Source organism: Cladophialophora psammophila (assembly GCF_000585535.1).
Source record: "Cladophialophora psammophila CBS 110553 chromosome Unknown aczJe-supercont1.26, whole genome shotgun sequence".
NCBI lineage: Eukaryota > Fungi > Ascomycota > Eurotiomycetes > Chaetothyriales > Herpotrichiellaceae > Cladophialophora > Cladophialophora psammophila.
The window spans coordinates 1-12,480 of record NW_006912947.1 but is presented as its reverse complement, the minus strand read 5'-3'; the positions used below and the strand labels follow the sequence as shown (position 1 = coordinate 12,480).

At 52.7% G+C, this 12,480-nt stretch overlaps 7 protein-coding genes across 7 annotated transcripts; 3 read left to right on the top strand and 4 right to left on the bottom strand.

Annotated features, from left to right (window-relative positions):
• Positions 1–601: 601 nt before the first annotated feature.
• A1O5_11433 (uncharacterized protein) lies at positions 602–1,517 on the top strand (the record flags this gene model as incomplete). Its single annotated transcript, XM_007752005.1, has 2 exons — positions 602–882; positions 983–1,517. The coding sequence occupies 2 exons, from the start codon at positions 602–604 to the stop codon at positions 1,515–1,517; spliced, it is 816 nt and encodes a 271-aa protein (XP_007750195.1).
• Positions 1,518–1,756: 239 nt separating this feature from the next.
• A1O5_11432 (DNA polymerase gamma 1) lies at positions 1,757–5,302 on the bottom strand (the record flags this gene model as incomplete). Its single annotated transcript, XM_007752004.1, has 1 exon — positions 1,757–5,302. The coding sequence occupies one exon, from the start codon at positions 5,300–5,302 to the stop codon at positions 1,757–1,759; it is 3,546 nt and encodes a 1,181-aa protein (XP_007750194.1).
• Positions 5,303–5,588: 286 nt separating this feature from the next.
• On the top strand, positions 5,589–6,140 carry A1O5_11431 (uncharacterized protein; the record flags this gene model as incomplete). The annotated part of the gene is made up of 1 exon (XM_007752003.1): positions 5,589–6,140. One exon carries the CDS (start codon positions 5,589–5,591, stop codon positions 6,138–6,140), a length of 552 nt encoding a protein of 183 aa, XP_007750193.1.
• Positions 6,141–6,595: 455 nt separating this feature from the next.
• Positions 6,596–7,849, bottom strand: A1O5_11430 (uncharacterized protein; the record flags this gene model as incomplete). Its single annotated transcript, XM_007752002.1, has 1 exon — positions 6,596–7,849. One exon carries the CDS (start codon positions 7,847–7,849, stop codon positions 6,596–6,598), a length of 1,254 nt encoding a protein of 417 aa, XP_007750192.1.
• A 550-nt stretch (positions 7,850–8,399) lies between these two features.
• A1O5_11429 (small nuclear ribonucleoprotein D3) lies at positions 8,400–8,919 on the bottom strand (the record flags this gene model as incomplete). The annotated part of the gene is made up of 3 exons (XM_007752001.1): positions 8,400–8,632; positions 8,739–8,799; positions 8,863–8,919. The coding sequence occupies 3 exons, from the start codon at positions 8,917–8,919 to the stop codon at positions 8,400–8,402; spliced, it is 351 nt and encodes a 116-aa protein (XP_007750191.1).
• A 323-nt stretch (positions 8,920–9,242) lies between these two features.
• On the top strand, positions 9,243–9,938 carry A1O5_11428 (HAD superfamily (subfamily IIIA) phosphatase; the record flags this gene model as incomplete). Its single annotated transcript, XM_007752000.1, has 1 exon — positions 9,243–9,938. One exon carries the CDS (start codon positions 9,243–9,245, stop codon positions 9,936–9,938), a length of 696 nt encoding a protein of 231 aa, XP_007750190.1.
• A 231-nt stretch (positions 9,939–10,169) lies between these two features.
• A1O5_11427 (uncharacterized protein) lies at positions 10,170–10,837 on the bottom strand (the record flags this gene model as incomplete). The annotated part of the gene is made up of 2 exons (XM_007751999.1): positions 10,170–10,331; positions 10,361–10,837. The coding sequence occupies 2 exons, from the start codon at positions 10,835–10,837 to the stop codon at positions 10,170–10,172; spliced, it is 639 nt and encodes a 212-aa protein (XP_007750189.1).
• Between the last annotated feature and the right edge of the window lie 1,643 nt (positions 10,838–12,480).

Sequence of the window (12,480 nt, the reverse complement as noted above, 5' to 3'; positions counted from 1 at the left end):
GCCCCCGAGCTCCCTCGGTTTGCTCGGGCCTGTAGACGAGGCTGAGCCGAAGGTGAGCCGCGCCCATTTGCCTGATTTTGAAGGCCATAAAGCAGCGAGTACCGAGTAGATAGGATCCGAAAAGGGCACTTTGGCCGCTGCCCAGCGTTCGCCTGACCGCAGCCGGGCTGCAATTGTTAAGTCTTCTGACCGACAAGCGTAGGCGCAGGGCGATGACAATCAGGCTGGAGACGAATGCATTAGTCTATCTCCTTGAATGCAGACCATCTTTATCCCCAACTACCACTGACAGATCGATTAGTCCATCTTCGCAGCCTTGTATACCTACGTTTATACACCATAGATGCAATCCTCTCCGCCATGGCAGCTGCGAACCAGAAGCAGCTGAAGCACAATGCGTACACGGTGGGCATCAGGTGGTGAGTTGCCGGAAGGGATCCGTGGTGGCGTGGTGCAGTATGATCTGGGGAAGGAGACGGCGATGGGATTCGAGCGAAAAGGCTCCTTAGATCCGCCACCGAAGGAGTGATGAAAGGCTATCGTGGAGATGAAGGCAGATCATCGTACGAGGGACAATAGGGTCGCCGAATATCTGTCAGAGATGGTACGTCGATATCCACGACTGGACGAGTCGGTGTTGAGAAGGACATCGCCTTCCCACCCAGCAAAACGCACGTATTGGGCCAGCCAAGGCCACCTCACGTGTGAAACGTGTGGTTTGGAAGCGGCTGGGCTGATGCACGGATTTCAATGTGTGGTGATTCGAGGCATTGCGGACTATGCCGACTCCCACAAGAACGACGATTGGCACGCCTACGCGGCAGCGGTGGCTGCTGGCTGTGCGAAAGAGCTTTTGACGTATATGACGCCTATTGTGGGGATGTTGGTCTCCTGAGAAGATGGATTGTCTGATATCTCATGGGCTTGGGGAGGAGATCAGCAGCCATCTTCAGGCATCGTGGTCTGCTCAATTTTATAGCAGCCGGGGCAAATACGATTCGAGCTTTCGATTAGAAGAAACAATATGCCGGACCCTGATGACGGACTTAGGAGCCCAGCACCCGGACACACTCAGGAGCATGAGCCACCTGGCCATGTCGCTTAGCTATCAAGGCAAGTACTTGGAAGCGGAGACGATATATCGAGAAGCTATACGGATACATCGGACAATGTTGAGAGCGGAGCACCCGAACACACTGAAACTTATGAATAACTTAGCTGCACTACTATATAGGCAAGGCAAGTACGAGGCAGCGGAGACGAGGATTCGAGAAGTGATGGGGATACAACAGACAGTGTCAGGAGCAGAGGACGAGGCGACACTGACGGGTATGAACAACCAAGCCATTGTGCTGAGTGATCAACAACAGTACGAGGCCGCGGAACCGCTCCAAGAAGCATGTTGCACGAGCTCTCTGCGTGTCTTGGGCATCCAACATCCAAGTACGGTGAGAAGGTTGGAAAACCTTGCATTTTTGTGGTTGTCGCAAGGACGTGGGGACGCTGAAATTCTGTAAAGCTTGCGCTCGTTAACTGGCATCGCTCATTTGCAGATTTTGCATAAACGGGACCGTCTTGGTACATACTATAATATACATCTGCCTTCAGGACTGGACTAGCTAGCTTTTTTTTCCTCCCAATGAAGATGATACACAGAGAGGACATGTCCATACCAAATGGCTGCACATGAACGATTCGTACATACAAGTAAAGGGCGAAGTCTCTTAGCTTAGATGTAAGAAAGACTTGACTTGACTCAGACCTCCCATCCATCACTCGCCCACTGGCTCGACCACTCGGGTGCCTTCTTCTCCGTCAACCAGGGCTTATGGCCGCCGGTACCGGTACCGGTGTGACCACTAGCGTGAGCAAAGGCCTTTTTATACCCGATGTTCCAGCGATCTTCGACCTCCATGAGCATTGCGCGCTGCGGCTGCGCGTGGCGAGGAATGGGGACTTTGGGTTTCGGACGTCTCCCTCTTCTCGGCGACGAACCCGTAGTAGCGCCAGAGCCAGGGTCAGAGCCAGTCGAGCCTTTCGTCGTGCTGCCGGCTGCAGCAGAAGCCCCGACCCCGGATGGAGACGAGGATGACGAGGATGACGAGGAAGCCTCGTTCTCAGCTTCCCGAATGATAGCTTTCAGCTCTTGATCGTCGCTCGTGATCTGCGCTTTAATATAAGCAATATCACCCGAACTGTTCAGACCTGCCATGACACTCTGTCTCGGCGTGTACGGGTATTTGTCCAAATCAATCGGCCCGTCTTTCGGCACGATGGCTGGATTCAAGAACGCCTCTTCCCCTTTATTGAGCAACTGACTAATATCTAGACTCTCGCCAGGGGGGATCTTTTCCGGATGGCTGGGCGTGATGCAATCCATATCGACTTCCTTGCGGAGAACGTGGTCAATGTCCACCGCAGAGAAAAAGGCGCAACATTGCGGGAGATCGTCGATGCCGATTTGTTGGGAGAACATGGCCCTGGTCCACAGATTGCTGATTTGCAGAGCCATGGCGGCTCTATATCTGTCCTCGTGTTTGACGAGATATCTAATTTCATCGTGCACGGTGATGGCGAGGCGAGCGTCCAGATTGAACCGCCGGATTAGGAAATCCATGCTGACTATTAGAAGATGGAGATAGTCAACGCCCGAGGATTGAATGGCCCAGTTGATGCGAGAAGTCATAAACGAGCCTTGATTGATGAATCTCCGCATGAGGGCTTCGGTGATTCCGGCTCCCAGCACTGGGGTGCGAGGACGCTCCTGCTCGGCAAATTCTTCGAGTTTGTTGAAGACGAAGGATTCAGTGCCTCCTCGCCAGAAGCTGTTGTTGCCGAAAATCTTACGTCTTGTACGAGTACCTTTTGTCTCCTTGTAGAGCTTTGTCGCAATGTCGTTTGTTTGCTGTTCTGATAGAGAGGGGTTGAATTGCCGAAGAAGCGTTGCCGCGAATTTGAGGCCGGCACCATAAATCCGACCGTAGTTGAACACTTTGGCATCGTTGCGAGATATGCCCAGAATTTTCGCAGTCTTAGAATGCAGATCCGTTCCAGCGGCCTTGGTGCCTTCCAGGGTCATGAAACCAATAGCATTACCGCCATGCAGCTGAAACTGGGCATCGCCCACGATTGAAGCAATCCAGAGTTCCTGGCTATCGACATCGGCACCGACAAAACAGTATCCCGGCGGCGCCTTGATCATTGCCTTTAGCTCAGACCCCACTCGGTTTGATTTGGCGTTTGAAGCTGTGAGCCATGTATTCTCTACGGCACGTCGAGTGATGGTACCCATGGGGATGATTTGAGGAAGGATAAATCCTTGATCGGACTTGCCGGCCAGACTAGGATCTCGATCGGCTTCTCTGACGACCAGCTGAGAGGTGATCCTATCTCGGGCCGAGATCCAGTATGAGCATGACGCATTCATCTCCAAGGCCTCCTTCGCTAGAGTGAATTTCGAGGACAGTGTACCCAATTCGAAGTACTGCAAGTAACCTTTGGCTAACGGTGAGGCACAGCGTGCACTCGGGCCGTCCTTGTGAGGAAGTTTGAAGTATGTATGCTGAAAATCCGACTTCAGCCTAGGATTGGTCTCTTCTGACATGTCACAGCTGACAACGTTGCTATGCTCGTATCTCCCAATGTCCTTGTTCGGGACGCGGAAGGTCCAACCATGCTGGTCAGACCACACCAGAGGGTTGCCATCCCAAGACAGCTTCAACAGCAGCGGAGCGATTCTTGTCCGCACGGTCAAGTTGATCGGGGATGTATTTGAGGTAAACAAATCTCGGTACCACTTGGGGGCGCCAGGTTTCTTTTGCCGAGCGACGGGAGTGGGTGCTTCCCCCTTCTTTTTGGCCTTCTTGTATTTAATCTCTTGCCCTGACCAGTCCAGCTGATTCAGCCATGGATCGTTATTATAGACCTCTGGCCTATCCTTGACTTCCAACGCCGCATCTGATAACTGTAAAAGGCGCTGCTCGACATCTTTGAGTCTCTGTAGATAGGTGTTTTCCGCTCGCTCGATATACTCATCCCAAGATTTATCAACAGGCAGAATGACGGACGACAAATGCCGCAGTGCAGCGAAGCTGACAGGATGTGGACAGGTTTCGAGAAAATTGGGAAAAACTTTCTGAAAGACTTTGTGTGTGATGGCTACATCGGCGGCACAATAGTCGAGGAGTTCTTCGATTCGCTGAACAATACCTTCTCGGTCCAGTTCACCAAAATAGTCTCTTTGACTCTTGTCAATTGTGATGCCCGTGTGGAACTTGGCGACATCGCGCAACGAGTTGATGGAGCTTCTACCCACCCATAGTTCCTCCTCTTCCTCGCTCAACATCTTGGTCTCTAGCATTGTCTGAAGCTCGATGGAGTTGTGGTCGCCTGACATCTTGTCCCGCAAATCCCGATTCTTCTTATGCTTCATCCAGGTGGGCCGCTGTCTAGAACACATACCGTTGACAGCAACGTGCAGCGACATGGTATCGATGAAGAAATTCCGTGACTGTTGTAGGTCGTACTCTTCCTTGACTCTTGCACGGTCATACCCAATGTTATGGCCAACGACAATCCGCGGTTTAGTTGGATCACCTAAGGGTACCAACTGCCTGGGATTTGTTGTCTCCCCCAGCAACCAGGGTGATATCCAGGCGTACCAAGCTGTAGGACTCGCTGCAGTGGCCATGACAGCGAACGGCGATTCTCTCCACATGGTTTCGACGTCGAACGACAGCATTGTCTCGTCCGGCGCATCCACCTCTTCCTTCGTCATGTCAGGATTATACTTTGTCCACCCACTTCGAATCACCCATTTCCGCGGTCTCTGGGGGGTATCTGCTCGCACAAATGCCTTGCCGTATGACAGGTATGGGTCGGATGCATCGAGACCCAGCTTGGTGAAATACTCGTCTAAATCCTTCCCCATGATTGGAGGCACATCTAACCCGATAGCGGGTGTATTATCCTGATTTTTCCCTAGCAGATCATGCCGGCGCAGATGGTCTTTCGCCAACTCTACCAGCTCTGGACGTGGTCGCGTGGCCCCAGAAGGGAAGACTTGAGGATGGAGATAGTCGCTCAGCTGTTGTACACCGATATCATTATATCTGGCACTCGCGACCCGCGCGAGCGACTTTCGATTGGTAGGAGAAGCATTATCGGAATGGTCAATGTCCGAGGCATAGTGTCGTTGTAGGATGGCGGCCGTTCTCAATGCGAATTGTGGGCGTAATCTGAATTTCTGCGCAGTTCTGATGTAGCCTCGCGCGCACTGCGCGGGCGTAGGAGGCCACAGCATCTATGTAGGCGATATTGCCTAATCGGTGGACATTGTCGGTGTTGATTGCGTGGGAACTCCAAGGTAAGAGTCCTGACATCGCGCCATCAGGAGGCGAACAGTGAACACGCGATGCAATATTGAAAAGGCGAAAGATAAGGAGCTTATCACCACGTGATGTCCTCCTCTTCAACTTCCCGCCCGCTGGTCCTTTTGTCTCCCTTTGCTACCTCAAGATGTAAGTTATTGTGCATGTCCCGCTGCCTTAGCTTATCGACAGCGAATATTTGGCTGAGGATGTGAAAAAATGGCATTCAATGCCAAAAATCTAGAATACAATAAGCAGGAACCCTCCTTCCTCCGCAGGCTAAGAGGAGAAGTGGGAGGCCTTGATGGAAGAAACAACGTACAGATCGCTCGGCCGAAGAAGGATAGGTTGAAGACAGGTGACGACGAAGAGGATGAACCCGTGATCGTGGATGAGCGAGGTGAGCGAATCGAGAAGGCGGAATTCGAGCGGAGGATGAAAGGGGGAAACGACACTGAGCAATCCGCCGAAAAGGAAGCTGGCACCGAGGCTGGGGCTCAAGCAGAAGAAGCAAAGCAAAATCCCGAGCACAGTGAAAGGCAAATGGTAACACAGATTGGCGCCTCGGCGAATGCAAAGAAGAGAAAGGTCGGCAAGGTTGTTGGAGGGGAAGACGAAGACGATCGTGATAGCAGGGTGAACAAAGCTCCAAAACAGGGAAATGGTCCCAAGGAGAAAGACGACAAACACCCAGTGGCGAAAATCGGACCCGTTGCGCCAAAGAAGAAAGGCAAGAAGATCAAGTTGTCCTTTGACGATCCGGACGGATGAAGAGAACGCCATGAAACTTCCCATCCTCGGAGAGCCATTTTCCCCAGTCATCACGACTGAGTCCGTCAAAATTGAGCCTCAGGCAAGCGGGCATTGCGGGAAGGAGCTTTTGAAGGAAACCACAACAAAAGCCCGCTCTTGGGATGACGCGCAGGATCAGCCTGATTGGAAACAGCCAAGCTTATTTTCTGGAGAGCCGAGTGGGATCTTGAAGGGCGGGAAATGTTGAGGCGGACGACCTAATCCGATCCTTGGGTGTCGTCTGGCAAGGATGAGAAACTCAGCCCTCTTTTCCGAGTCAAAGGCTCTGATCGGACCACATATGTCGGACACCATCGAAAAGGGCACTTGTCACTCAAGAGGCCCGAGCATTCGAGAGAGAAAGCACGACAGAGATCTTGTCATCATGAATTCCCGCTCGAGCCATGCTGCTCAGGGAGACGTTTCGGAAATCTCTATCCCATCTCCCTCATGATCCTCCTGATCTCCCTCCTGGCAAACTTGTCCCTCTCGGTCCTGGGCATCTCTGATCCTGCCTCGCGGATCGCAACGACTCTCTCCATTAACACCTGCAGCTGTTCGACCTGGGTGTCTTCATCTTCACGCTCCGTCTCGACCTTTTCGTGGTTCTCGTTATCATCACTGTCGTCAACATCTTCAAGCATCGACATCTTCAACTCCATCATCTCGCGCTGGAACTCGTAATCAAACCCTGGGATAACCGCTCTTTTTCCAAATATGTTTTTTGATGAAGAAGAAAACAATTCCCCAACGTCCTCGTCTTCGCCCTGGTCAAAATCTGCAAAATCAAAATCCCCATGCCCATCATCTCCCTCTCTTTCATCATCCGCGTGCGGCGATGCAGACCAATCCACCCCCTCGAGGGCTTCAATGACCCTCTTAATTCCCGTCTTCTCACCGAACTCGTTCCTTTCATCCTCTCCATCCCCGCCCACATCCTCCCCTTCCTGGTCGACCGTCTGGCCATGTTTCCCTTCACTTGCGGCCAGGAGCTGACCACTCTCCCAAGCGACAAAATCCCACCCCAGAATGCCCCTTTCGGACAAACAGACCTCCTCCAGATCCGACATTGCCTCGCTCAACTTGGCTTTGCCTACGGCCGGCGTTGTAGACTGTAGTACCACGAGAGAAGCAATATCCCGCCCGTAGCTTTCGTCCTCGACCGCCTCGCGGAGTGCATGCACCGTCTCGACCAGCGTGACATACTGTTCCAGAATTGGCGCGTTGGGGGATGGAAGCAAGGACGCGACGATGGGGAGGACGAGTACGATCCCGCCGATGACGGCGCGAACCTCTTTGGCCTCGGACGAGAGCATCTGCTCCTTCCAGTGCGCCAGCGTCACGGGCTCTGAATCCGTCACCGCGTCTTCACTGCTCCTCTGGGGCCCTCCTGAACAACCGGCATGATCCGATTCTTTCCCCAAGGAGCTCTTCGTCGCTTCTGTCGTGGGAGGGAGTTCATCGCACCAAATACCCACGTCGGCGCTGTAGTATTTCGTCCTTAGCCTCAGCGGGGAATGAGACGTATACCCCGCAAACGAAGCGATGTCGTCCGACGGCTTGGAGCCGGTGATTGCTTCCAGAAACGAACGGAGCGGCGGGATCGATGCTGGATCGCGCGGCGAAGGGGAGAGGATCAGGAGGCGGAAGGAGGAGGGCTTTGTGGGTGATGATGGGTTGGACGGCATCCTTCCTCCCTTGGCCTAGGCTTTTGTGTCCTTTTCTCCTTAGCACGGGATCCCCCTGGTACCAAACTGCAGTTGGTTGACCTCACAGATGTCCGAGATAGAATCTTAGGGATCAGCGGCTAGGATAATTAGGTGAACTGAACTACTCTTGACTACTTCAAGGGATGCAGAGTTGGAACGGGTCTCATTCTTGATATATTCAGCCTTGGCAGGCGAGGCTTTCAAATACATTCGTAAGCGAGGCTGCAACGCCTCCCGTGCCCTCGTTCATTCGTGTCGCAGAGCTTTCCGTTCGTTGTAGCCGGTCTTGGACCTGAACCCAGCTGGGCTCTCATTCACAGGTTCTCTGAAGGGCCTCTGAAGGCCGGCCACATCTTCCAAGGTCCTATTCCCACAGTGTCTCTCTTTCACTTCCTCGAGGCCACTCAAAGGGCTGTGCCTCCCGTGCGAAACCATGTTTTCGCACATTCAAGCGAAAAGGTTGTCCGATTGATGAAGAATCTCTGTCCAGTTTCTATCCCCATGTTGTCCGGCTGACAGCTGTGCCCGCTTAATTCCTCCTTCCAGCGCGCGCCCGGTTGACTGTAGCTCTTCCTCTTGCCAGACCAACACCGCGGCCTCTCGTACCCCTCGATCTGAACATGGGCGCATTTCGAAGCATATCGGGAACGATGAAGAAGCGCACGTGGCTGCCTCGAATATAGACTTGATCAAGATGTGACACCCGGCCGTCGCGCGCTGTGGCGGTGATGTCCTTTAGTTGGACGTTCATGTTGTCTTCAGCTGTTTATTCAACAGACGTTAGTCACCGTGGTCAAGCGCAAACGACAGCGGTGGCTTGAACGAGGGATGGATGCACGCTCTCAAGGGAAAATATAAGAGTGCGCACCTTCGAGCAGTTTTCCTCGGTACACTTGACCGGACGTGAGTTCTAAAGTAACCACATGGCCCTGTATAGAAGACTTGCGTCAGCACAAGCCAGACAGATCGGATGGGGTTCGTTCAATACTCACCTGCGCCTCGTTGAGCAGCTTGATGGGAATGCCGATGGTGGAAGTAAGTTTGCCCATATTGGGCGTTCGCGAGTCGCAGGATCTGGAGGAAGAGGGGTGAGGTAGTCAAGGGCTGAAGGCAAGACACAGGCGACAAGAGCAGCAACAAATTGAGGAGACGGCAAGTGGTTGTGGGAGTTGATGTTGAGACTCGTTGACCGCAGCCAACACTGAACTGAACCACCCACAGAAAAAAGTGCATGACTAAATCCGGCTTATCTCCGTCGGGTTGACATTCACGTGCCTCTGCTTCTGCTTCTGCTTCTGCTTCTGCTTCTGTCCATCCTTCGCATTCAACTCCAGCCTGCTCCAAGAAGGAAGACCCGTCGGTGTTTTTGGACATGCCACTCTTTTCCAATGTGCCAGCTCTCCGCCTAACACTAGCCTACGCCCTGAATGAGCCGTCGTGCCTTCTCCCGCACAGAACCATTCCAACTCTTCTCCCACTCCCGCTACCAATTGGCCCTTGGCTTCCTTCCCTCAATGCGGCCGGCAAGAGACCGACCATTCGTGCCCTTGTCATAGACAAAGACAACACACTGTGTCCACCAGACACTGTTAAATTACACCATGCATATCTAAACAAGATCGAAAAGATCAGGGAGAGCGAGGAGTTCAGCCACAGTCCGCACAGCGTCCTCATTGTCTCCAATACCGCAGGCAGCTCTTCTGCTCCAGAACATGAAACTGAGGCCAAGCAGCTGGAGAAGGAACTTGGCCTCCCCGTCTTGAGACAGCATCCTGATCGCAAAAAACCATTCTGTGGACCCGATATTCTACAATATTTTAGAGACCATGGCGTTACAGATGACCCCAAGGAAATCGTGATTGTGGGGGACAGATTGGCCACTGATGTTCTCCTCGCTCGCGAGATGGGTAGCTGGAGCATCTGGACCCGAGACGGTTGGCGCAATCCAGAAATGCCTGGGCGGGACTACAGAGGGTTCTTTGGTAGGATAGAGAGCCGCTTCGAACGATTTATGCGAGGTGGGCTAGGATGTGTAGCCCCTCTACCAAAGACTGTATCATCACCATGAATAGACGTGAAAAGGGCTTGAAGCAGGTTCGATGCCAGTTGGACGGCTTCCTGCTGTTTAGGATCCTTTGACGCCTTGCTACCTGATGGTCCGAAAGAGATACCGAGCTCTCTGTGGCCCCAAATGCACCTCTCTCAACGCTTCCCTGACTGGTCCCCATCAACTGAGCTCCCTGAAGTGACAGTTGGTGTCCCGGTCGCTGAAGAGTGGTATGGGGGAAGAGACTTGGTATCACCCGTCGGCGCAGAAATCGCTGCGGGCAACTCGGACATGTTCGTCGGAAGACCAATTTGGCTGGTACTCGTAGAATGCAACCTGGCGAGGGGGGACTCGCCCGGACTGACGAGCGGCATGGAGTTCGTCCTCGACATCAAGTCCCTCTTTATTAAGATACTATTGTCCGACGTAACTCTCCTGCTCACAATCTCGGCCACGGCTTCCTTGAGCGAGAACTTATTCTCCTTGACTCTCACTTCGATCCTGCCGGCAAAGGGGACCCTGGTCCAATCACTTTTGTCTTCCACCACGGACGGCTCTGCATCGCTACCACTTTCCTGAGGAGCGGCGAACATCATGAACCTCACGCCCTCAAAGAAGACGGTATGGCTGGATCCCGAATTGACCAGACACGTTGCGCGTTTCAAGTCGATCTGATGCCGCGAGCACTTTGCGCGCGTGGAGATGATCGTTTGGATCGCCTCGTCCCTGCCAATGTTCCGCTCCGACTCGTTCTCATTGTCGGTAAAGTCTCTGGAGAACAGGCGGTTGAGGTTGGCGCGACTTGGGTTCGCGTTGTCGTATTCGAGGAACAGCCTCTTGAGACACTGCAGGCCCTGGGGCGACTTGGTGGTGATGGCATGGTACGAAGCGGTGTGGTCGTGGAGCTGGACTTTACTCATTCTGATGCTGTACTCTTCGATCCCACTTTGACGAGGCTTACTTTGCGCTGTGCGCCCACTGGTTTTGGTCCTGTCGAGCAATAATAATGACGATGTGTGTTGTCTTTATGTGCACGTACCGAGAGCGTAGTCCACCCTTGACGCGACCAGGTTGATCTGTGTTGTGTTGTGTTGTTTTCCGCGTTTGGTGCTATGGCGCCTACGGAGCCCTTCTCGTAGACAGATAGATACTCCGTACCTCGTACTTGGTACTCGTAGAGCTCAGTTCACCTCAACTCAGCTCAGCTCGGCCCAGCTCCTCTGTCTTTGACTGAGTCGAGTATGTGGGGAGCGCCGTTTGTTTCACAGCCATATTAGTGCGGTTTCAGGCCCCCCGCTCTCGAGTCCTCACCCCCTTTGTCGGTCGGTCTTTTAGCTGCCTCCATACGGAGTAGACCCCAGCAACGTAAGTCCGCCCATCAGGTAACGTACCAACCTGGTAACGCACCACATGTCAACCCTCACCACCGCGTATACCATTCCATCTTGCAACCACCACACCACCCCACCACCACCTCGCCAGAACGCTCAAATGGACGCCAATCGAGAGGCTAGAATGCAGCATACTATCGACGACTATCACTCACGTCGATATCCCTCTATTCACGCTACCGCCGCCGCAAAGGATGCCGATCACACTACGTTGATGCGCAGACTCAAGGGCACTCAGTCAAGGCCTCTATTCCACGAATCGCAACAGTTACTGTCGAATACACAGGAAATGCTATTAAAGAGATGGATACTTGACCTAGAGGCAATAGGATATGCCCCCACCTATTCTGCCGTCCGCCAACTAGCCGCCATTATTAGCCATGGTTAGACAGAATATTAGACACAGCCTTGGAAGAGACCGGTCACGGGCTGCGAAGGCGCGGCTCAAGACACTCATTGGACAGATAGAAGGATCCACAAGGGAACAAGGCTGAATCACGTGATATGCCCTGCTGGCCCTGCTGGCTCTGCTGGCCCCGTTGGGACAGAGCGCACAGAGCGCACAGAGCGCACAGAGCATGAGCATTATATATACACCCTCATTACCCCTAGATAGTTTACACTCCCTTCGTAGCTAACTTATGTTAACTATTAGACTTATAGTTCTTAGTGACAAGTGACTTCTCATACCTTACGTTCTTCCCAACCAGTTCATACTATTAGGATTATTACTAGGAACCCTAACCTAGTTAGGCCCCGGTAGGAACCTTAATACTTTAGCTATCATCCTTGTTGTGAAGAACGACCTCTATGAGCAGTTAAGGAAGACCCGACCGACTCATCTCGCCCATTAACGAACTAGCACGACGCACAGCACGACTATCCCTTAACGACACCATATCTACTACTACTAGTACTCCGAGATTAACACCGAGCACCTTAAGGACGGTAATAACTATCGCCGCACTAGTACTAGTGTAACAAGGCAAGGTGGCTGTGCTGTGATGGGCTGTGCTGGGCTGGTAGAGCGGTGGCAAGGTGAAAAAGTTGTCTAGTCACATGTTAAACCTAAATGGGCTGGCAGAGAGGAGGTGCGGAACAGTTTACAGTGCTGGCAGTGTGCCATTCATTTTTTACAGATTGAGCAGAGTATTATGAATTCCATGGCTTTT